Here is a 25,862-nt window from a genome sequence, read left to right as displayed (position 1 = left end):
AAGAAATGATTTCTAGAGAATTGAGGGAGTCAACAAGATATGGTGAAGCACCTAGGGCCTAGCCATCAAACGAAGCTGTCACTATCCCTGGTCTGTGGGATCAGGGGAAAGCCTGGTGGGAGCCATGACGACAAAGAAACTCAGCCAGAGCCAGAACTGCAGCAACCAAGTGGGGAGGAAGCAAGGGAATAAGTACTCTGGCCTCCTCTTCCCACCCTCCTGTTGGCTATTCCAGTCAGAAGCCAGAGGGCAAGAGAGCTCAGGCGATGTGGCCCCTAGAGAGCAGAGAGTGGAGAATGGATCTGGGAGCCAGAGGAGACTGCCCAGCACAAGAGCATGAGGCTGAAGCCCAGCCTTGGCATCCAAGTAGAATGCAAGCAGCAGAGAGGAACGGTGAAGGCATCACCAGCCATTGATGGCATGGGCAGCAGCACAGAGAGAAGCAGGGGAGCATTTACATTATAGTCATGCAACTGACACAGTTGGGGACAGGCATTGGTCTGTTTTGTTGAAGATGAAGGAATATTTGAGAGAAGAGGCTGGCGGAGTTTCGGGGAGACCCGATTTACATGCCAGTTGTTTATTAACCAGGATGTTATTGAAGATGTTAGAGTAGTGAGATATGCTCAAAAGAGTATAAATAGCAAAAAATAGACTTTTCATACCACATGAGAATAAGGCAGGAAGTCCATGTTTATGATCAGAATACTAGATGCTCTGATAGATGGAGGACCCAGGTGGCTCTATATTTTGTTCTCTCCATTATCATCATCATAGCTCTTGCAATTTGGGGATAATACCTCTCACAAAATATGAAAAGTCTGACTAAGCCCAGCTGGGGCACTATCAAAGATGATTTGCACATTTGTTTTTCAATGTGGGGTTCCTGGACCCCCTGCATCAGTATCACTTGGCGGGGGGGGGGGGGGGGACCTTGAAAATGCATTTCTGAACCCCACTCCAGACCTAGTGAATAGACCTTATCTTTAAACTAGAGGACCGTTGCACGAAGATTCATGCAAGAATAGGCCTTCCTTCCCCTGGCTTTGCTCCAGGTTGCCTGGGAGCCTGCAAGTCCCCGCTCCTGGGCTGCCTGGGAGCCACCAAGTCCTCATTCCCAGCCGGAGCACCCCTCCTGTAGCTCCCTCTGTGCCCCCCTCCCCCCCATAGCAGGCGTCCCGCCCGGCCGCTCCGCGCCTGCATATGCAAATTAACCCGCCATCTTTGCCAGGTTAATTTGCATACTCACCCCTGATTGGCTGTGGGCGTAGTGGAGGTACGGTCAATTTACATGTTTGTCTATTATTAGGTAAGATAAGAACAGAGGTGCTTCTAATACAAATTGAATTTTGAGAACTATTAATTTAAGGACACTTTACTGATTCCTTCTAGTGGCTGTCTAGGCAGGGGTTGAACTCTAGCAGAGTGATAAATAAGAATGTGATAGCCGAAACCGGTTTGGCTCAATGGATAGAGCGTCAGCCTGTGGACTGAAGGGTCCCGGGTTCGATTCCGGTCGGGGGCACGTGCCTTGGTTGCGGGCACATCCCCAGTGGGAGGTGTGCAGGAGGCGGCTGATCGGTGTTTCTCTCTCATCGATGTTTCTAACTCTCTATCCCTTTCCCTTCCTCTCTGTAAAATATCAATAAAATACATTTAAAAAAAAAAAAAAGAATGTGATAAAGATCTAGCCCAGCCGGTTCTTAATTTAGAATCATCTGGAGAACTTTAAAAACATCCTGATTCCCAGCCCTGCTCCTACCCGAGAGGTTCTGATTTAACTGGTCTGAGGTAAGGCCTGGAGGTATTTTTGTTTTAATTCCAGGTGGTTCTGATGGGCAGCCAGGTCGAAGAACCTCTAAGATTGTCTGAACTCTGAAGGTGGAAAAAATGAGAAATGGAGACAGCTCCACTGAACCAGCTTTTCTGAGTTCTGCCCCACGCAGTTCAAGGCTGAGAATAATTGCTCTGGAAAAGAAAGTAGCGTCCAGGGTGGAAAAAGAAAGTAGAGGCCTCAGTGAGTAATGAGGAAGGAAACCAGAGAAGAACAGGGATGATGTAACCTGAGAAGGTACCGCAGTTCTGGAAAGGTCTTAAAGGAGTCGGCACTCTCTCCAAGGCTCCCAGGAGTTGGAAACTTGGAGCTTTGTGTGAGAAGAGCAGTCTGAGGAGTCCCATGGGAGTGTGTTGGCCTCGAGGCCGCCTGCCCGCCTCCCCCCAGGCCTCCCTTGCCTGCATGTATTGCTAGTGTAGGTTTGGAGCATTTTTTAAAATCCCTCCACCCCTTTTATTTTATTTTTTTTAATTTTCAAGAAAAAAGGAACAGTCTGAAATGGAAATGGAATAAATGGGCTTTCATTCTCTCTCCTGTTCCATCATCTTCCAACTTAGGAGGACTCAGCCATTCGTCCTTGCGTCTCTGCCATTCACCCAACACTCACTGAGCACCTGCAGGGGTCCTCAAACTACGGCCCGCCGAGGACATTTATCTGGCCCGCCGGGTGCCGCTGCCTGTCCTGCTTAGCAGCCGACTTGTCCCGGGCCCGCAGTGCGCATAGGAATTTGTTCATAGTTTTTTTTTTAAACTATAGTCCAGCCCTCCAACTGTCTGAGGGACAGTGAACTGGCCCCTGTTTAAAAAGTTTGAGGACCCCTGACCTAAGGCATGCACATCCCAAGGAGAGCTGCAGTGCCTGTTCTCCCAAAGGCAGGAGGTGTGAGTGGCCTCAGAGGGAAGCTGATTCACGGGGTGGAGGTGGGGGGGAGAAGCGGGGGAGTCCCCCTGAGTGCTGAAGAGCTGGTCAGGAAAGGAAAACAGTCTTCATTTCTCTCCTTAAAAAAAGAAAAAGAAAAAAATCTTCCTAATTCTTCTAAAGCCATTTCTATCCCCAAGAGGATAAGGAATATTTTGGATGCCAAGCAGGGAGGATTTATTTATTTTTTTCTTATATGGGTGGGTCAGAACTCTGTTTATTCCTTTTCTGAGAGCTCCAAGGTCTCCTGGTTTATTCCTCTCAATGTCCTTCACCCCCTCTGTGGCCCCAGCGGCCTCCCCCTTCTTTTCGGAAAGGCGGCTCTTCCCTGGTGCTGGGTGTTTTCTGTGGCGAGTGGATTCTCTTAGGACTCACCCAAGGCCTCGGATCTAGTTCATTCTAATGCATGCATCTGTGCAGGGGGCCTGTTTGCACTGTCCAGCTCCAGCCCTGATAAGATGATCTGATTATCAGCTACTCTCCCCGTTTCTTGTAAGGAGGGGCCCTCCCACCCACCTAGTGATGGGCAGTGGGGTGATAGCATCTCTGTAATGTTCCTGTGTGGATCCTAGTTCAGAAAACTGTGAACAGGAACAAAATTGGAACATCCACTGTTCGGCTCATCTGATTATTTAACTTTTGTTGAAAATAAAACAGACCCCAAGGGACATAGCTTCTCTCTCCCGCAGGGTTACAGGAGCTCACTAGGTTGTGTCTCCTGACCTCAGGATCTGGTCTGAATCATCCTGCATATGCTGTCTAGCCTCAGCCTAAGATTCTCCAGGGAAAGGAAATGCCGCCCTTCCTGAATCGTTGCAGTTTCATAAGCATTTTGATGGTTTTTCTTGATGACCACCTTTTCCTGGGGCAGGTCCTGGAGCAGGTCTAGAGGACAGCCCAGCCCATTCTCTCTGGAGCCTTTGCACATCTGCACACTAGAGGAAATGAGATGTGCATCAGAAGATTGTTGTGGAGGTCAAATGGGATAATTCAACAAATATTTCCTGGTTGAGGGCCATCATAACCAGTGCAGGAAGCAGAGATAATAGGTACTGGCCCCGATCCGATCCTTTAACTCAGTGGGACAGACAGATGGACAAATGTAGTTTCTCTGCCTGGCAGACTTCTCCCCACTTTGGTCGTCAGCCTGCCTTTGGTGTCCCACACTCAGCCACCCATCAGCAGCAGGGTCACAGCTGGCCCCTCCACCTGCCAGCTGCTGACCTGCCACTCCTTCTCTTCAGCCTCCCCCTCCCTATGTCCCCTGAGCCTGTCTCGCCTCTCACCTGCACTTGCACCCACTCAGTCTCTTTGCACTAGCAGTGCCATTAGCTGTTCCCTGCAACACTTTCCCTTGCCCACCTGGATGCTGAGGTCAGGCACTTCAGCTGTTTGTGGTGACAAGTTTGTCCTCTGTACCTGTCCCGGGACTACCGGTCATTATTGTGGGTAAATTAAGTACCAAACTACAACTCTGGTCTCAGCAGAGCTGGCCTCCCCATTAATCCTGCTGGGCCTTTGTGGGGCCTTCCTTTCTTTCTTATTGTGAATTCCCTGGCACAGTGACCTCAGGAGGCTGGCACACCATCCCTGTTCTTCGTACGCTCTGCCCAGTATGTCCCCAGTTATGTCAGAGAAGCTGACCACCACTGCCCTGAGGTCTCAAAGCTGCCCTGAGTCCCCCATGCACCCTCTCTGACCTTCTCCAAAGAGGTTCCCTCATGCCAGGCCCACTCTCCTCCACATGCTCCCAGTGTCATTCCCTTTGCTGACCCCCCTCCCCTTTGTCACTACTGCGGTCACAGCTTAGCAATCAGCAAACACCTACCAAGAACCTACCACATGTGATTTAGGCAGACAAAAGTACAAGAGGTGATCCGGCCAGTTGTCGAGCCTCGACCTATGAACAAGGAGGTCACGGTTTGATTCCCAGTCAGGGCACATACCCGGGTTGCAGCTCCATCCCTAGTGTGGGGCGTGCAGGAGACAGCCAATCAATGATTCTCTCTCATCATTGATGTTTCTCTCTCTCTCCTTCTCCCTTCTTCTCTCTCTAAAATCAATAAAAGCATTAAAAAGAGAGAGAGAGATGATCCCAATGTTTGAGGAACACACAGTCTATAAAATGGAAGGAGAAAATGCACAGGGGCCCACTCTCCGACACACAGGTTCCCCTGGCAACTCTTCTTGACTTTTAAACCCTGTTGGGTCCACTGTTACTGCTCTTTGGGAACAAATGGTAAGCTTCTCCCTATTCCTGTCTGCCAGTGTGTGTTTCTTGGCATCTTGAAGGGGTTCAGGAATCTGGAGAAGTGGCTGCGTGTAAATTAATCAAGAGTCCAGAGACAAAACATAATTTTGGAAGGCATTTTGGGGAGCCAGAGAAGACTTAGCTAAAGGAACCAAGTTCTCCTGTCTCTCCAGACCCCTTGCTTTTTATTAACACAAATTGTCCTAAGGCAAGGTAGATATACACATCAAAGGCCAGGTTTAGTATACAGAGGCATTGTTGGATTTGGGAGAAACTGCTTATGGCTGTTCAGGTGTTTGGCCAGTAGGAGGCAATAACATGTAGATTGAAATGCCCTCAGCTTTCTGGCAGTAAGCAATCATTTATGCATCCTTTTCAGGTTTGGGAAAATGCCCTCAGCCGTTTCCAGATGATTCAGCCCAGCTGACATGCTGGAATTGGCTTCCGGCACTGTCCTCCCCACCCAGTCATCCCAGCCCTCTGTTAAAGCCTCCTCTGCTCCTGTGTGTTCTGGGACATTCTGTGACCCTCCACCCATGCTCAGGGCTGCCCCACTCCCTGGCTCCATGTTCAGTCCCCTGACTGGCCTTGGAGGTCTTAGCTGGGACCCTCGCTGAGTTCCTACTCTTCTGGGCCTGTGGGGTTGGTCACATGGAAACACTTGTGCAGGCCTGGTGCTGGGAAGGGAGTTAAGGGGACTCCCCCACACCTGCCATGTCTCTGATCTGGTTCACAGAAAGCTTGTGCCTTAGTGTGACTGTCCCTGGAGGAGTTGAGAGGAGAGAGGGAGGCGGACAGAAGTGGAGCAGAGGAGAGAGTGCGGGGTGGGCAGGAGACAGCTGACAGGTGCTGCAGTCCCATGCTGTGTCCTACAGATCATTGTCACCTCCAACAAGCAGCTCCTCCTCCCTCAGTGACAGTTCACTGGGCCACTGTGGTCCCTGAGGTTTGCATGGATTTCACAGCTCAGACACGCACAGGGACCAGGCTCTGCTCAGTGGCTCACTTGCTTCTCTAGGCTGTCACCTTCTCATCGTGCCCTCGGGACACTCCCTTGTACAGAGACCCAAGTAGCCCCATCCTCCCAATGCCCCCTCTGCCTGGGGCTGTGCATGTGTTGGGGGCTAGAAGACAGTCTTCGCTTATCCCTGTAATTCCTGCTTCTCAGCTAAGGTCCTGTTCGTCTCCTGCCTTTACCTATTAAGACTTCTCTAACAAGAGGTCAGTTTCTGCAGCCTCCTCTCACCCACACACAGACATTTCCACCCCGTCTTCCTTCCAGAGCTCTCTGTGGAAATGGCCCTTTGAGGTCTCACTGAGGATTCTTTAATCATGGAAGGCCTTGGTCTTTGTCTCCATCTTCCCTTTCCTCTCTGAGGCAGGTGCCACACTGGTGATTCTCCCCTAGCCGAAGCTTTCTCCTTTTTTTTAAATATTGATTTCAGAGAGGAATGGAGAGGGAGCCATAGAAACATCAAAGATGAAAGAGACTCATTGATTAGACGCCTTCTGCATGCCCCCTCACCCCCCAGGATCGACCCTGCAATCTGGGCATGTGCCCTAACCAGGAATTGAACTGTGACCTCTTGGTTCATAGGTCAACACTCAACCACTGAGCCATGCCGGCTGGGCTCTTTCTCCTCTTTTTTGATGTGACCCCATACTATTGATTCTCCCACAGCTCCGCGTGGTCTTCCAGCTTCTCTTCCTCCTGTCCTCAGGAGTGGCTGCCGTGCCTCTCTCATCCAGGGCAGGGGCTGCTGATGGCTCACGTGAGGAGCTTTGAAGTCTAAGAAGTTGAGCATAAGCCTCGGCTCTGACACTCATTTATTGGATGACCTTGTACATGTCACTTGTCTGAGTTTTCATTTTCCTGTATGTAAGGTGAGAACAATACCTACCTGGTAGGGTTAAGTGGGGAGTCAGTGGGAGGCAGCAATGCTGTTGTAGTGATTTGCAAACCTGCTCTGTCATTTTTGCTGTATCTGAGTACACGTTTATTGCTATTTATTTGAAATTGGCCTTTCTACTGTTTTTAAATCAACTTCCTGGAAAACCAATTTAGTCTTGTCCTAAATAATAATATCCACGAAATCATGTATATGAAATGCTGGTCATATTTTCCTAGGGCCCATTAAACATAAATTGACAGCAATTAAAATAAAAACGCTCATTTGTACTATATACTTCTGATTATTCTGGGTACCACAGGTTACCTGCACTGCAGTGCGCATCTCTTATGTAAGTCTCCCACCACCGTGCCTGACCACAGAAAGTATGAGAGCAAGTTGACTCTTTGTTGTTAATATGCCTCCTTGGCTAACTGCTCGTCCGTAGTTCCAACCTCGCTTCTGCTCCCAAGCTCCAGTTCTGAATCTCTGGCCACTATAAGATATTTCTGCCTGTCAGTTTAGTCTCATTGAAAGGTCAGCTTGTTTACTTTTCCTCCCTTGCCCCTCATTTCCCGGTGACCTCGGCTCTGGCCCTTGACATCATCTTTTAGTTTCCACGGACCTTCCCACATCAGTGCTCACATCTTGAGCTTCTTCCTTCCAGAATCTTGCACGTGTCCTTCCTTTTCCATCCCCTCGCCTGCCTTTGTGGTCCAGGCTTTCCTGCCCAGATCAGCCAGGTGAATCCCCCTGGAAGGACACATCCCTAGTGATACTCTGGTCCTTAGAAGCCGTCAGGGAGTTTCCACTGTGTACAGCAGAGCCGAGTGCATTATAGCTGCTGAAGTCAGACTACATGGTTTGTGACCTCACCGGCCCTCACTGACAGTGTGACACTGGGCACCCTGCTCAGTGTCTGAGCCTTAGTTTTTCCTTCTGTAAAGGAAAGTAATACAGATCCTTTAGGATTAAAGAAGATACTTTATGTAAAGCACTTAGCCTGGTGCCTGGAACATAGTGAGTCCTCACTAAGTGGTAGTTATAATTGGTCTACGATTAGTCATCTGTATATCAGATCTCTAAGCTGGTCCCCTACTATCCTTTGCAGTGAAACCTTGCTCTTTCCTTACTCAGTCCTGTTTTCATAGGCTGCTTGTCTCTGCCTCAAGCCTTTGTAGAGAAGTATTGTTAAGCCTTACTGACCTTCCATTTCTCTAAATTTATCGAAGTCTTATACATCCTCCTGGTCGCATCTCAGCTTAACCTCCAAGAAGTCTTTCTCGGCTGCACTCATGGTGCCCTTCCTTCCTCTGAAATTTGATTGTTCTTTTTTCTTTATGCCATTTATTTGGCATTTAACATAAACTGCATTACGCTGTTGTTTTTCCTCGATTTCCAGTATAACTCTGTCTGTATCTATGTCTTGTTTTCCTAAATAGATGGCGAGTTTCTTGATGTGAAGGCCTATTTTGAGGCCTATAAAGCATGTAAAACAGTAGCTGTGGGGCTGGACCTCCTCAGTTCATGCCCTGATGCTACTACTCACGAACCGTGTGACCTTAGCAAGTTACTTAATCTTGATGTGACTCAGTTTCTTTATCTGTCAACAGGTTAGAATAATAGTACCTAGTTTTGTGAGTTTAAATGAGTCAATACTTAGCACAGCCACTGACTGATTTAATGCATGTAAAGTTCTCAGGCCCTAGCCAGTTTTGCTCAGTGGATAGAGCATCGCCTGCAGACTGAATAATTGGTTTCCGGTCAAGGGCACATACCTGGGTAGCAGGCTCTATCCCCGGCCCTGGTCAGGTGTGTGCAGGAGGCAATTAATCGATGTGTCTCTCTCACATCGATGTTTGTCTCCCCCCCCGCCCCTTTCCACTCTCTAAAAATTTTTGGAAAAATATCCTCTGGTGAGGACTAACAACAACAACAACAAAAATAAAGTTCTCAGAATGCCTGGCATAAAGTGCTCAATAAAAGTTGTTGTTATTAATATTATTTACTAGAGGCCCAGTGCACAAAATTCATGCAGGGGCTCGGCCCTCGTAGCCCTGGCTTGCCCCGGCCCTTGTAGCCCCGGCTTCATCCAGACAGTCATCCAGAAGGTCATCCGGATGGTCGTTCTGCTCTTCGGTCTAATTAGCATATTAGCTCTTCATTATATAGGATTATTATTACTAAACTTGATGCTTCCTCCCACAGCACTAGTCACAAAAATTTATGCTTATAAATATTATAAATTAAAATAAAGTAATAAATATTGTTGATGGGTGAATATTCCCCCTCCAGTATTCTTTTTCAATTTTCTACCAGTCTATTTTTTTTACATGCATACTAGCAGGAAATTTGAAAGTCTCCTTTTATTTAAACCCAAAGCAAAAAAGAAATCCCATGGGTTTAAATAGCTTTTAATTTCGGATGGAAGGAAACAGACCAAATCGTTGAGAGAAACTATTTTTTCTTGGTACTAAATTTGAAAGGAATTTATTATAAGATTATTTATGGGGCAGGATGCTGGTGGAAGGGGGAGCTCATTCTTCTAAAACCTACTTAACATGTTGTGATTAGGAAGAAAAAGTTTCCATGAAACACAGGAACAGTATCAAATTACCCTGGCAGCCCAGGGGGACTAGGTCAGCAGGGAGGAGGATTACACAGTGAGATCTTTGTACCTGCCCCTACTTCAGAGACTCTGCTGGGAAATCAAAGAATAAGATTGGTGGTGCACACAGAAGGGCAATTGTAGCCCAGAAACTGTAGTCTGAAATTACCTCTTACATCATAGGTGCATTTTTGTCTTTAGGAAGTGGTGTTGTCAGTAATTTACTGTAATTGCAATAACCAGATCATTAAACTATGTCTGCAGAGAGCATGGAAAATACATCTGCCCTTTACATGACACTGTAGCAAATAACATTTTAGATTTTAAAAATCACATACTTGTACCACCTTTCATACAGTTTCCCATACATGCATTAGGTGTTTTGTTACACACACACTGTCATTCCTTCAGGCAGTGAGAGCCTACCAAGACGCACATGGTGGTGATGGGAAGCTGGCATAGTGATTTTTTTTTTTAGATTTTCAGATGATTCTTTAACAAAAGGTAATAAAACATTAGTCATCTTGGGATCTGAAGAAAGTCTCATCATAGGTTAAAAACTGGTTTTAAGACAAGAAGTAAGAATCATAAGGGGCATTTCTCTCAGTGGAGGTCAGTTAACAGACTATTATTAGGCCCTGGGAATTAATATGTTTACAAATGATATGGTGAAGTGACTTCGTAATGTAATACCTAATTTTTAAAAGATCTTCACCCAAGAATATGCTTTTTTTATTTTAATTTTTAAAAATTGATTTCAGAGAGGAAGGGAGAGGGAGAGAGAGATAGAAACATCAATGATGAGAGAGAATCGTTGATCAGCTGCCTCCTGCATTCCCCACACTGGGGATGGAGCTTGCAACCCAGGCATGTGTCCTGACCAGGAATCGAACTGTGAGCTGGTTCATAGATCGACACTCAACCTATGAGCCATGCCAGCCGGGCTGTATTTTGTTTTTGTTTTTTATTTTAGAGAAAGAGGAAGGGAGAGAGAAACATCGATTGGCCACCTTTCATACACGCCCCAACTGAGGATTGAACTCACAATCTAGATATGTGCCTGATAGCTAATCAAACCCCCAACCTTTTTGGTGTACAGGACAATGCTCCAGCCAGCTGAGCCACCTGGCAAGGGCATAATATCTAATTTTTTTTTTAATGTCTCTAAGTTGCAGAATATAAAATCAATGGAAATAAGTTACAGGAAGACAGAAATACCTATGAATGAACAGACAAAAAATGATAGGTAATAGATAATGCAAAGAAATTGGTAAAAACAATCAGTGTTTGTAAGCTGGTTGACTTAGGAAAGGGCTGTGAGTCCCTATATCCTGTTCTTGGTGAGAAACTTTTAGCCTATAAAATTCTTGATACCATCTGTAAAGATGTTGAAAAATACTGTTCTACTTACACCAAACACTTATGCAGTAGATGGTCTAAATGGAAAAAAGAGAGAGATTTAAGCAAAGTAAATAAATTCTGGGATGATAAATCTGGAATGAATTATAAAAGTAAAGAAGGCATCCTTTAGGAGAAACTTTTTAAACTTGAGATGATAGGAAAGACAAAATGCCTGGGTAGATGTGGAATTTCTCTCCTCCCACTGTAAACACATAGAAATATTGGATTTTAAAACATTTAAAAATATATTTATTTATTTATTTAAGTAAAATTCATATTTCAGCAAAAAAGTAAGAAAAGGACATTTTTAGGTGCCAGAAATATATAAGAAACCAATGACCAAAGCTATACTAGTATGTGGGAAGCCACATGGATGCCAGGGCTCTAACCTGCAGGGGAGGGAGTCAAGATTACATACCCTATTCATGAGGCTCACCCAGCAAAGCTGACAGCTGGCAAATTGCTGAAGCACTGGTGAACTAGATAGAAAAATTATCTGTAAGTTGTTACAGGAAATAGCTGCCTACCCATGTCATGAGCGGAAATACAAACCCTTCCAGAGGTAAGTCTAGAGCAGCCTTGGGCAAACTACAGCCCGCGGGCCGGATCCGGCTGTCCTATCTGGTTCTCTTGCTCTCCCCTCCGCTCCTTTACTTTGAATTTATATTAGTTCACACAAACACTCCATCCATGCTTTTGTTCCAGCCCTCCGGTCCAGTTTAAGAACCCATTGTGGCCCTCGAGTCAAAAAGTTTGCCCACCCCTGGTCTAGAGCCATCATCTTTCCTTTATATGGGTTCAAATTTGCACTGATTCCTCCCTGTGGAAACCCTGAGCTGAAAAAATAACTCAGAAACGAATTCAAAATCATTGAACTTTTTAGGGCACTGGCAGAGGTAATTGCAATAGTAATCCTATTAATTTTATTTTTCAACAAAACACCATGAACCTCTTATGAAGACAAGCTCACTAGCAAACATTGAAAAACACTTAATAATACACACCACCTTGAAGTTAACACATAGAAGCAACAAAATAAACTGAAAAATCAAATAAAATAGAGAAATTTTAAAGGGAATTTAAGATACATATGTCCAAATTATTGACAGATAAAAAAAGAATTTTATAAGAGAAAATAATCAAGGAAAATTTGAAATAGAACTAAATAGAAATGTTAAAAAAGAAAAACAGAGTGATTACGATGCAAAAAGAAAAACACCTCAATAAACAAGTAGACTAGATATAGCTAAAGAGAGCTCTAGTGAATTGGAAGATATATCAGAGGAACTCACCTACCATATGGAGAGTTAATGAGATATTAAATATGAGAAAGAATGTAAGATGCAAAGGTTTTCAGGTGTATCTAATTAGATCCTCAAAGGAGAGAATAAAGGGTTTATGGAAAGTCAATATGTCATCTTATAAGACACCCTTTGTTATTTTTGTCAGAGATTAATACTGGATTAGATAAACCTTGGGACATTTATCTATTTTTTACTTCTTGTTTTAATTTTGTTTAGTATTATTCACACTCATTTATCTACATTAGTGTGTTAAACTAAAGTTATGACTAGACAAGCCAAACCTAGAATGCCTGACACTTCCATGGAGTTCTTCTCCAGCACCCAGCCACAGCTGATTGGGCAGGGGTGAACATTTAACTCAAGGATGGCTATTCTATAGGCTTGTCTCGACATGGCCTGATATGAAAAGCTGAGCTGGATAACTCAGATTCTGTCTCTTGAGCATTTGAAGCAGGAACTTACTAAGTAACAGACGTAGCTAAGTTTGAAGGTAAATGATATAGTCAGTGGCCAGGGAGGCCATGATAATCCATGTGCAAACTGAAGTGATGGTTGAACAGAGACCATAAGTTAGGAGACCATAAGTGTAGAAAAAAGCTATGCAGAAAGAAGTAGATGAAGAAGCCAGGAGGGAGAGATAGAAAAAGTCCAACAGGTCAAATGTGGCTGAATGATGGCAATCGTTAACGCTGAATTAGTCTCAGCTACAGACTCTTGCTGCCAAAGTTCCCTAGAGCTGTCTGGAACCCATTTCTGGTTCCAGCATTGCCAAGCTATGCCACAATTCTGGATCTTTGGGAGCCTGTTGGTTCAACTTCTCTTGGTTTCTATGTAATTTTATCCTTCCAGTGAACCATCCGTATAGGAGGCAACACGAACAAGTCTTTGTTCATTGGAAACAGAAAGTCTTAAGGAACATAGTCCAGTTTCAGTTAAGCCATACAGTTTATCCAGGTGACAGTGCCTGTAGCCCAAGCATGTCAAACTCAAAGGCTACACGGGCCAAATAAACAAGGTTTAAGCTTATGTGAGCCGCAAGAAAACAAAAGCTTCAATTTTCATAGAAACGTAGGTTTATTTCGATAGAGACATGCTGAATACAAAGGGCTGAAATAAATGAGTCATCGTTAACATAAAATAAAGCATTTTAATAAAAATTAATATTTTTTCTTGAATGTTAACTTATCAGACACTGAATAACTGCACAAATTAATAAGCATAACACAAATAAACCTATTTTTCTTGTTCTCTGAAAGTGAAATATTTTGCGTGCGCACACCAAACAAGTCAGTACAAGACTAATGATGTGGCAGTCGGCTGCTAAAATATTTGCTGATGGTATTAGTGGAGAGAAATGGTGCGCCTGTGTGTAAGGCGCATAAGAGAAATGAATGCAACACGGTTATAGTAATCAGTCATTAGTGAACATCATAGTGCGTTATTAATAATTATGTATAACAGGATATTGTAAAAATTAAGTTACAAAATTTTTATTAAAATGTTTCTTACATACCGATATATTGGCTGGGCTGCAAACATATTCGCTGTGGGCCGCGGGTTTGACATGTTTGCTATACAGAGTCCCTTTCCTAACTGTTGAACTCCTTTCTGTGCAGTGGGAGCAGAGGAGGTTATGGTGAGGGGACTGATTTTACAGGTTTTCTCCAAGGTTTGCTGTGTTTGCTGTTCTCTGCTACCCCTACTGGTGTACGGGGGGTGGAGTGGGGTACGGGGTGGGGGGGAACGAGTAGCCAAATGAAGAGCTGATAGGAACACTGTGGGCCAGACCGCTGACCAGTTTCTAAGGGTAATAGGAGTCTGGAAACTGCTCTGGCCAGCTGCCCTCTGCCTGTGCTTCCACACTAGACTGTGGGCAAAGGCAACAAGGTGGCATGAAAGCCAGCCTGGAGATGTGCCCTCTTACCTTCCCCTTGCCATTCTCTCTTCAGTCTGGGACTGCAGCACCAGGGGCTCAGATATCAGTTCCTTTTTCTGCAACCTTGAAGAGCTTCAATTATTGCATGGCACAGAGAGAAAAGTAGATTGCAAACTGCATTTTTTTCCTACTCGGTGACAGAGAAAACTGGTATAACAGTGTCCATGAAGATGGGAAAAGTATGGCTTAGTAATAAAGGATATAAGCTTTAGGTATAAAAAGACTGATCTCAGTTCAAATCCTGTTCCTGCTAATTATTGGGTGACTTTGAAAAGTTACAGCATCTTTCTGTGTTTTAGTTTCCCCATCCATAAAATAAGGTAAAAATACCTTCCAGTCAGGCCCGTGTGGCTCACTGTTTGAGCATCAACCTATGAAGTAGGAGGTCACAGTTCGATTCCCACTCACATGCTGGGATTTTGGGCTTAATCTTCAGAAGGCAGTGTGCAGGAGGCAGCCAATCAATGATTCTCTCTCATCATTGATGTTTCTATCTCTCTCTCCCTCTCCTTTCCTCTCTGAAATCAATCCTATATAATAAAAGCCTAATATGCTGTCTGGTTGGCCACTCAACCAATCAAAGTGTGATATGCTAATGATATGCTAATGCCGCTAAACCGTTTGCTATGACTTGCACTGACCACCAGGGGGCAGATGCTCTAACTGGTAGATTAGCTTACTGCTAAGGTCTGGCCAATCTGGACAGGCCGGACACACCCTGGAGCCCTCCCATGATCCCTCCCCAGCTGGCCAACCTCCCACGTTCCCCCCAGCCTCGATCATGCACCAGTGGGGTCCCTTGGCCTGGCCTGTGCCCTCTTATAATCCCGGCTGAGGGATCCCCCCCACCCCACGAGTGTACGAATTTCGTGCACTGGGCCTCTAGTAAAAATATATTTTTAAAAATGCCTTCCATATAGTGCTATGTTGAAAACAATTATTTAGTAGTTTAAACCATATTAGTCCCTGACCCTCACACCCCATCACCATGTAGGTATAGTATACAGGCCTTCTATCTTGATTTCAAACATTATATTGTATCTTGTCATCAAGCCATAGAACCGAATTTGGAGATCATAAGAATATAGTGACCATTGATATGGGGTTCTGCAAAAGCAAGGAAAGGGGGAGGGAAGATGTGCTCTCTTCTGCATGCGTATCCACAGCATCTAGTTTAGTGACTCCTTTGCCTAAGGGGACCCAGGACAGGGAGGTGCACAGAGCCCATTGTAGAATTAATTAGGCCCTGGCCTTCTCAGCAACCTTTGTGCCATCCTAGCCCATTTCCTTTTGTACCTATGAAGTCAGAGTAGAAAAGGCTTAACCTGGTTGCCAGGTACACAACCATAGCAGAAATTTGAAACCCCATGAATCCAAGTGGCCTGAGAGAATGCAGAAGCAACCAGCTAAATCTTCTTTGACCTTGTTCTAAAGCTGTAAGGCCATGTTCTAAAGCTTGGGAATAAGTCAAAATCCACAGTCCTGGTTTCTGCCTAAAAGAGGATATTGTGTTATCTCCCTCCCTCCCTCCCTCCCTCCCTCCCTCCCTCCCTCCCTCCCTCCCTCCCCCCCCCCCTCCCTCCCTTCCCCCTATCTTTTATCCCTCCCCTTTTGTCTCTCTCTCTCTTGTTCTCTCTCCTTTCTTATCCAAGAGTCTCTCTTCTCTGCTCATGTTCCAGGCCTGTAGGCACTGTTTCCTCCCTGGATGGCCCTTGGGCTGACAACACACCTGCATGCTGCCTATGCTCTGTCACAGGAGCAATTAAAAAACCAGTTCCAGACTTTCCCTTGAGAGGATCAAGAAGTTGTAGGCTAAATGCAGACAGAATGCCTTGTAACCATGGCAACACATGCATCTGGAAATCCCTGACCTTACACCCAAGACTACACAATCTTGGCTCTGCCATATCTTGATCTCATGATTTAGGAATGAGGTTGATATGTCCATGTGGTATATCTTTCAGCCATAGGAGAGCAGCAGCAGAAGCTTTACAAATGAATGAGCTGTTTATCTCTGTCCTCTGGGGATCTGGGATCTGGTAGAAGTGGAGAACATTGCTGATTCTAAGACTGGGGAAAGACTGGAATAGCCTTGAAGGCTGAGGCTGTGGGGTAATTCATTAGACATCAGTAAATATTGCTGCTTTCACATCAATTTGCTCATCCATTGCCCTTGCTTAACCCTACACATACTCCCATGAATGTGCCCACATTTGCCATTGCAGAATTGAAGAAATGCATGATTGGTTTTCCTCCCGACAACAGGTACAACACAATTCACATGGCCTTGATTCCCTTGGGATAGTGATGGGTTTAGTAGCACTAACTCTAGGAAATCAGTTATTAAGAATTTACTTATTTTTAAAATACATATATTTTCATTGATTTTGGGGAGGAAGGGAGAGGGAGAGAGAGAGAGAGAAACATCAATGATGAGAGAGAATCATTGACTGCCTTCTGCATGCCCCCACCCAGGATCAAGCCTGAAACCCCAGGCATGTGCTCTGACCAGGAATAGAACTGTGACTTCCTGGTTCATAGGTTGACGCTCAACCACTGAGCCACACCAGCTGGGCAAGAATTTACTTATTTTAATTCATTTCTTGTTTGCTTCCTTTTGAAAGTAACACATACTATAAATAATTTGTGGATTGATGTCAGTAGGAGAGGTGTAGAGAGAAAAACAAGAAAGTGGAGGGGAAAAAATCACTAGCATCCCCAGGAATCAAACAACCATTGTGGACATTTTCTTGTGTTTCCTTCCAGTATTTCTTGCCTATTTTTAAACTTAAAAATTTTTATTTATTAAATTTTATATTCTGTCTTTTTATTTTAATATTATAGCATATATTTCCCCATCATTACAAATTCATCATAATTACAGATGCTTCGAATGGCTTTCAAATATTTCTCTGATATAACATTGTTTACTTAATTTTCTTTGTTTTATGAAAATGTGGGTTGGTTCAACTTCCTAATATGCCTGTCTGCCATGATGACTATCTCAGGGCATAGAGAAGAATTAGTATCTTGAGATTCTAATGTGTGTCAGTCCTTAGTTGGGTCCTATGGGGAATATACAGGGTCCCTGATATCAAGGAATTGACAATCCAGTTTGAGAGGTAAAAACAGAGTCATGGGTCAATCCTGAGCTCTTTCCTTTTGCCCTTGCAGATTGGTAAAGTGAAAGTATACATTATACCGCTGAATTTAAAAAGAAAAACAAAACCAAGATTACACACACACACACACACACACACACACACACACGCATGCACGCGCACACATACACGCGCACGCGCACACACACACACACACACACACACGGTGCGGGGCAAAAATAGGATTATTGGTACATATCTAGATTGACCTAGACTGAAAAGTAATTGTTAATAACAGTAAATGTCATGGGGAGATTAAATTCAAACAGCAGTGGTCAAATTATAATTTTAGGTTAGCCTTAACTGATGATAAGCTATATATTTTCCCTCATTTGATTTAGATGCTGTGATTAAAGTTGATTTTTTTTATATATCCCAAACCATGTAAACATTCATTAAGGATGTGTTCATTACATTGCAGACAACATTGGTGGCTGGTTATCTGAATCGCAGTTCTGATTTTTATGGGCCGATTAAGATCTACTTTCCCCTTGCTTTCATTTTCACAATCAAGTTGAATCTCATGGAAAAATATTCTAGAAAAGAGCTATGAAATTCATCAAACCACAGCAGATTTAAAAAGCATGTCATGATGGGGTATGTGTGTGTGTGTGTGTGTGTGAGTGTGAGTGTGAGATAGGGTATTACTGCAGAGCAGGAGTGGAGGATACACAGAGAGTAATATAGGAAACCGTGTTTGAAAGATGATCAGGATTGGGGGATGTTAGAATGAATGAAGGGTACATGCACCAGAAGCCAAGCCCTTCCAAACCCAAATGTAGGAAGTGTAATAGGGACTTCTGTTAGACTTGCAGGGGTGGGGAATGTCCCATCCTTGGGCTGTCTAAGGCCCGTGAAATAATTTGGTCTGGCCCTGCCAAAACATTACGGGTGAGTTAATTAAATGTTTGACCAAATATGGCAAGCTAATATTTAAGTGGAAAATTTTGTCTGGCCCAAGAATGATGTTATAAATATCCAAATGGCCCTTGGCAGAAAAAAGGTTCCCCACCCCTGTGTTAGGGTCTTGGCAGAATGATTCAAGACCACTGATGCATTTGAACACTCCCTCTCCTCTTTCAGATCGATGATCCCAACAGCAACCTTGAGGAGGTGATTAATGAGGCTGACGCCATCACCACTGTGGACAGTCTGGGAAGCAAGCAAGCCTTGACTACAGATTACCTGGATTCTGATTATCAGAGAGGACAGCTGTACCCGTTCTCCCTCAGCAATGACTTGCACATGGCCACATTCGCTCTCACAAATGCAGCTCCGATGACCCAGACCTTCCAGGAACGGTGGTACATGAATCTGAACAGCCTCATGGACCGGGCCCTGACCCCACAGTGTGGAGGTGGGAACGACCTATACATCGTCACAGGTGCCGTGCCCTCAGACGTCAAAGTCAAAGACAAGGTGACCATCCCTAAGTTTGTTTGGCTGGCAGCCTGCTGTGCTCTCCCTGGAGAAGGCTGGGCCATGGGTTTTGTCAAGCACACCACGGACGGTGATGTCATAGAAGATGTGATGGTGAAAGAACTGGAGAAACTGCTTCCATCTAACCCTCAGTTGTTCCAGAACAACTGTGGTGAAACAGAACAGGACACGGAGAAAATGAAAAAAATCCTGGAAATGGTTAACCAAGTCCAGGATGAAGAGCGGATGGTGCAATCTAAAGAAACCACTAGTGCCCTCCCCAGCACAAGGAGCAAGAGGTCTGCTCTGCAGCCTCCAGAGGCACCCGAGGAAAGGAGTAGCTTTCTGGGGAATCTCGTAGGCTTCATCGCTACCCCGTTCATCAAGCTTTCCCAATTAATTTGCTACCTTGTGGTAGGCATCCTGAAGAACACTGTGTATATCTTGTGGTATGTCACCAAGCAGGTGATTAATGGCATAGAAAGTTGCCTTTACCACCTGGGTTCAGCCACTGTCTCCTACTTCTTGGCCATTGGGGAAGAGTTGGCAAGCATTCCCTGGAAGGTACTCAAAGTCATAGTCAAAATCATCAGGGCCATTCTCCGGATCCTTTGTTGTCTGTTGAAGGTTGTTTGCCGCATTCTGGGCATCCCTGTCCGAGTCCTTGTGGATGTGGCTACTTTCCCTGTGTACACCATGGGCGCCATTCCCATTGTGTGCAAGGACATTGCAGTGGGCCTCGGTGGCGCCATCTCTCTGCTCTTTGACACTGCTTTTGGTACCATGGGTGGCCTATTTCAGGTTGTCTTTAGCGTTTTCAAGCGAATTGGCTACAAGGTTACTTTTGAAAATTCTGGGGAGTTATAGAATTCAAAAAACTAATAGTGGCCAGTCACAGTAAATTTGATTTTTTTTTTTTAAATAGAGAAGGCTGGAATACTTTGTACAATGGGTCTTTGTTCACTATCAACTATAATTAATTTTGGCCTTTCATGGGGATGAATGTATGTTTTTGCAAAGGAAGATGGTGCAATTTAGACTTGACCCTAGAGAAATGTTCAGGGTAGGACTATGTATAGGTCATCTGATATGAAATGAGCAAACTTCTAAACCATAAACTTTAGTTGTTTACTCTGATACAGATGACCAGCTGAGACATTCTGGTGTTCATTAAAATTCTACAAGAGGGGAAAATGAAAAAGAGGACAACTTTAAACCAAAGGGTTTCTGAGATGATGAGAAAGAAATCTTGTTCCTCTTGTTAGTCTCTGAGACTCAAGGCAAAACTGGTATAAATATTCTTGGCCAATGTGTCTTTCGCTTCTCTTTCTCCTCAACTCAGCCGACCTTGGTGAGGTTCAGACATGCTTCCCTGGTGAAATAGCTTCCTTAGGGTATAGAGTCTGCTATATCCCTTAGCTTTCTGTGGCTTCCAAAGATCTTTAAGGTGTGTTTTTTCTCCAGAGTTGAATTTTGCTGAATTTTTCTTTTATGTAATGATAAACATTTTATGCCAAAAGCGGCATAACAAATTTTGAATGCAAGGGCAAAGATGATTTGCCCCTTGAACACTGTAGGACAGTCTTCTTGGGTGTAAAGAAGAGGGCACATGGGTCAGAGCCCAGCTCTGTGTAAGTGCTGTAGGTCCCAGGACTAATTTGAAATATATTCAATATCTGGCTGACAAGATTGAGCTCAAAGACCTACATGTTAAGCTAATATGAAAATTCAAATTCTGCAACATAGTAGATCAGTCTTACACATCAAGCAAATACCCAATACAGTAAAACACATTGACTTCTATCCTTAAATGATTGTTTTGGTATAAATGTATAGAAAAGAGCCACTGAACAAAAACTATTCTAGCCGTCTGGAAAGTTTACATATGTATAAACTTGATTAAGGATTATCTCATAGACAATTATTTTTATAGTGTGTTTGAGGCTAGAAAACATCACTCTCCCATTAATGCAAATTGATTTGAGAGCTAATCCCCAGTGTTTTGATCAAACACTTGTCATTTTAAATATTGCACTGAAAATGGTAAGAAGAGGAAGCAGAATCTCCCAAACTTTGCTCTGCCTTCCACAGCTGAGAATGAATGGTCCAGATTTTTCTAAGTGTTCTAAAGAGTTGCTGTGAGGTAAAAAAAAAAAAAAAAAAGAAAAGAAAAAAGAAAGTCAAGTGTAATATACCGGTCTTGGGGGCACAGGCCACCATTAATCTGAAAGTCGGATGCAAAAACCTGGGGTCCAGAAAGACAACAAGGAGAAAAGGATGGGCCAACTATTTGTATCGGGTTGGTGGGTGAGAAACATGAGTGCAGTGAGTTACATTTTGCAGAAAAATCATTGAATTGGACCCAAAGTAGAAGAGCAGCCAGCAAACTGGCATCCTGATCAATTTGTGATGCCAAGGTTGGGGAGTATGACCCCAGACTGGTCCATGATAGGGAGCTATGAACTCAATTTAAGAATCTTAAGCAGTACTTCACCAACACTTCTGTTTGTGAGCATTAGCACCCGTGATTGTGCTGCTCTTCATCTCAGCAGTGTGAAGGTACAGGGAAGGGTGAGGATACTAATGGGTCAAGAATCCTGCTGGATGAAAGAAAGAGAACTTAGACGTGACCAGAGAGATAGTCTGGCCAAACCTTCATTTGACAAGGAGCCTGAGGCACAGGGAGGTAACAGGCTTGCCTTCAGTTTCACAGCTACCTAATGGCATATCAGGAACCACAATCTTTTGCACACGTCCCATCACTGCTGGGATGTCAGATATGTGGTGTGTGTGGTACTATTCAGCTGCCTCCCTGGACTATGGCAGAGTTTTCTCCATCATCCATCAAACAGACTAATCAGTTGAACATGCCTATGTGGTGACGCTATTGGCCATCCATGCGCAGCATCATGCTTACTGCCTCCCACAGGCTCTGTGTTCCTTCATAGTACATATTTGCAAACTGAAATGCCCAAAGGGGGCATCCATGGGCAGCTGGAGCCCCTTGGCACCATGCAAGGAGCAGGGCATCCAAACTGCTTCTTGAGAGCCATTTGGAAGTGTCTTCTGTTTCATGGCTTGTTTAATGTCTTATTTATTTATTCTTGCATGGCTTTTTTTGAAATTTGTGAAGGGATAACAAAGCAAAAATGTTCTTAAGTTTGGGTGGCTGAGACTCTGCACTGGACCACTAGCGATGACTGTGCCTCTGGCTCATGGGCACAGGGACCCAACACGTGGCTGGACTGCTGGTCTGCATCCAACCAGCTACTTTGGGTCTTGAGGTGGGAGTTTGGGTTGATACACCCCATCTCTGGCTTGGAGATTTTTCCGTGGCTCTGTTATGTTCTCAGGCCCTTGGGGAAGTCAGCCACCTGTTCATTATGAGGGAGCTGATTTTCTAGCGTGTGGACTAGCCACACTTGTGGACACTCCTTTTCCATTGTGCCTTTTGAATGTTGGCTTCTCACTCGGCATTGACACTTCCACCTAGATGCAGACTAGGGAGTTTGGAGGAGGAATTAGAGTGAAGCACTGGTCATTCATTCAATCATTCATCTATCCAATATGTATTTGAACATCAAGGTTGCAGAGAGGAGCACTAAATGGGTCACATCTTTGAGGAGTTAAAAAATCGAGTAGGGAGACCACCTGGTACAACTGCATGGTAAGTGCTACAGCAAAGGTACTAGCAGCCGCTCCCTGGAGCGCGGGAGGAAAAACCATAGAACCATGGGAATCCGTGACGCCTTTAGAGAGGGTGTGACAAAAGTCAATTTGACATTTTCAAGCTATGTACAATGCTGTGTACCTTGCAATGCTCAATAAAGTAATTGTTGACAACTCATTAGCCATTTTGTGAAATGTCTGAAGGGGGAGAATTCTAATGGTTGGAATGAGGTTTGGGGATTATCTGCGACTTTTTTTTTTTTTTTTCATTTCTTGATCCACTCAAGCAGTTTCCACTTACATTTGGCTTTGTGCGCCCCCCCCCCCCCGCCCCCACCCTCCCTCCATTTTGAATTCTACATGGGGAAACAGAGAAGGTTAGATCAGTGAAATAGGCTTAGAACTGCTTTTCAGTGTTGTTTTTCTAAAAGCTATTTGGGATATGAAGTGTTTTTGATTCGTCCTTCATAAATAAGCAGTGCTTCACTGATCTGAATCACAAGGGACATGATAGAAACACTCAATTGTTTGTTTATTCATTAGGAAACTCCCACAGCTTCAGAAATAACAGTCTCTGCAGGGGGCACTGTCTTCTCTGTGGCCTTTGGTAGGGCCCTGCTCTCGGTGGAGGTAGCAGTAGTTCTTGGCTGCCTTTCCAGTGAGGGCAGGGTCTTATGTGTGACTCTGTCCTGTTCGGTATTTCCCCCAAGCTCACCACACAATAGGCAGGTTTTAGAGTTACATGAAGAGCAATACAGTGTGGGCTCCTTGACTGTCACAAATGGGTTCTCAGATTTCACATGATCTCTTTTTGTAGATATTCCCCACCACCCCCCCCCCCCGCCCCCCGATAATGGCTTGATTTCTAACAATTACGTCCAAGCCATTTACAGTTGATCCTTGAACAACATAGGTTTGAACTGTGGGGGCCCATTTATTTCAATAAATACCTGTACTGTGTATGGTCCATAGTCAGGAATCCGAGGATGTGGAGGACTACACCACTTTATATAGCAGACTTGAACCTCCACAGATTTTAGTATTCGCAGGGAATTCTGGAACCAATCTCCTATGGATACCAAGGGACAACTTAAGTTTTGGGGGAGTCAAAAGTTTCATATAGATTTTTAACTGCCTGGGTGGGGGGGTGGGGCATCAGTGCCCTTAGCCCCCACATTGTTCAAGAGTCAACTGTATTTTTTTTTTTTTTTTTTAAATATATTTTATTGATTTTTTACAGAGAGGAAGGGAGAGAGATAGAGAGCTAGAAACATCGATGAGAGAGAAACACCGATCAGCCGCCTCCCGCACACCCCCCACTGGGGATGTGCCCGCAACCAAGGTACATGCCCCTGACCGGAACCGAACCTGGGACCCCTGAGTCCGCAGGCCAACGCTCTATCCACTGAGCCAAACCGGTCAGGGCGAGTCAACTGTATTTTTAAGTTTAAATTTCAACAGAGTGCTCATGGCCACATGTCATTGTTTTTTGTGTTGAGTCCACAGTGAGATGCTCTCAGGAGGTGGGCTCCTGGAGGTTTCTCCTGGAGGCAGTATCGCTTAATGCTCAAGACCCAGGCTCTGGAGTCAGAAGCACTTAGGCTCGAATCCTGGCTTTCCCTGTTACTAACTGTGTGGCAGGGTGGGAAACTTACTAACTTGGGCAAGTTACCACCCAAAGCCTTGACTTCTTCATCTGTAAAATGGGACTAATGATGGGCACCTACTTCAGAAGGTTGTTATATGAATTCAATGAGTTAATGAAGATAAAGCATTTAGTACCACGCTTGTCACATGGTAAGTGCTCAGTAAATGTTAATTATTGTTGCTGTAGGTAATAATATCCACACACCTTGGATAAAATTGGCCATCCTTGGACCTCAGGATGTTTCTAGGTTAGAGCTGGAAGGGTCAGGGTTAAAGTACAGTCTGGGAGTTGAGGTCATGAATGAAAATGAAGGAATCTAGCGCCTCATCAGTGGTGTCAACATACTAAAGAAACAGGTGAGGGTTTGGACCTAGACTCTAGAAAAATGAGGCTCTGGGAGCAGGACCTCAACCTTTTCAGCACCGTTCAGGAAGGAAGGCATGAGCATTTCCGGTCTCTCAAATAGAGAGGCTTTTTCCCTCCGGGCTTCTTCCTTGCTGAGTTCACAGCCTTACAACAGATTCAGCTCCCCACAATCCTATTACTTGGAAAGAGTGAACTAAACAGAATATATACATTTTAGCTGCTGAAAAAGAATTATGGGCCCTACTATAAACAGTCATTTTTCTTTATTCTCCAGCCTTTAATGAATCAAGGCATTACAAATTAGTGCCTAAAGATGAATTGGTCCTGAGTATTGACAAGGTAGAATTGCTGGAACCCATAGTTGACCCCTAGGCCCTGAACTAGACCGATGAGCCACCTACCACATGCTCACTAGGTTCTGTCTCCAAGAGGCCCTGCCTGCTGTCCTCGGTGCCATCTGTGGATGAGCTCATCCGATCTGTAATACCTACATCCAAAGCAGATGCTGACAACACATTTTGCCTTTGCAGACGTGAGTATAATACAAAACTGCCCGCTATCTCTGAAGGCTGCATAATAGTTTTTTTAAAAATAAGGGATTACTTTTACAATGAAGAACCCATACTAATCAGATGAACTGAAAGATGGTTTTGATGATTAAGAAATAATAAAGAGGCCTACCTATTCTATGTGTCCTGACTTGACCCACTTAATGGATCACTCTGGTTCAAACATTAACAGAGTCGTGCTGGCCCGGCTGATATGGCTTAATGGTTGAGCGTTGACCCATGCACCGAGAGGTTACCAGTTCTATTCCCAGTCAGGGCACATGCCCGGCTTATGGGCTCAGTTCCCGGAGAGGGGCGTGCAGGAGGCAGCCTATTGATGTTTCTCTCTCATCCATGTTTCAATCTCTCCCTCTCCCTTCCTTTCTCTCTAAAATCAGTAAAAAAAACAAACAAACAAGCAAGCAAGCAAACAAAACATTTAAAGCTGGGGAAAGTGAAACAAGGAAGGGCTTAGTATAGAAGAAGCAACAGGGAAGCCTAGGCTGGTCTGCTTTGTCTCTTTAAAAATATCATAGGAAAGCCCTAGCTGGTTTGGCTCAGTGGATAGAGCATTGGCCTGCAGACTGAAGGGTCCCAGGTTCGATTCCAGTCAAGGGCACATGCGGGCTTGATTCCCAGTGGGGGGCGTGCAGGAGGCGGCCGTTCGGTAATTTTCTCTCATCATTGACGTTTCTATCTCTCTCTCTCTCTCTCCCTTCCTCTCTGAAATCAATAAAAATATTTTTTAAAATGTTATAGGAAAGAAATGAGCCAAAGTGGGGCTGCTTTAGCTCATTGGGAAGTCAGAGGAAAGGGTGCTTTGGAGACAGGTTCAGGGGGTTAGCCCGGGATGCGCTGCTGCTGCCCATTGCTCCCCTGGGTGCAAGTCTCATGGGGACCCTTAGCGTT

The 25,862-nt window shown here is 44.5% G+C and overlaps 1 protein-coding gene across 1 annotated transcript in view; it reads left to right on the top strand.

Annotated features, from left to right (window-relative positions):
* The window catches only part of ENDOD1 (endonuclease domain containing 1), a 39,257-nt gene extending 16,688 nt beyond the window's left edge, over positions 1 to 22,569 (top strand). Inside the window, exon 2 of the mRNA XM_080641769.1 lies at positions 18,387 to 22,569. Coding sequence (XP_080497895.1) covers positions 18,387 to 19,589 — 1,203 coding nt within the window. The 3' untranslated portion in view covers positions 19,590 to 22,569. The remainder of the gene's footprint in view (positions 1 to 18,386) is intronic.
* The last annotated feature ends 3,293 nt before the right edge of the window (positions 22,570 to 25,862 follow it).

Source organism: Plecotus auritus, assembly GCF_963455305.1.
Source record: "Plecotus auritus genome assembly, chromosome: 9".
NCBI lineage: Eukaryota > Metazoa > Chordata > Mammalia > Chiroptera > Vespertilionidae > Plecotus > Plecotus auritus.
This window is presented reverse-complemented; position numbering and strand designations above follow the sequence as displayed.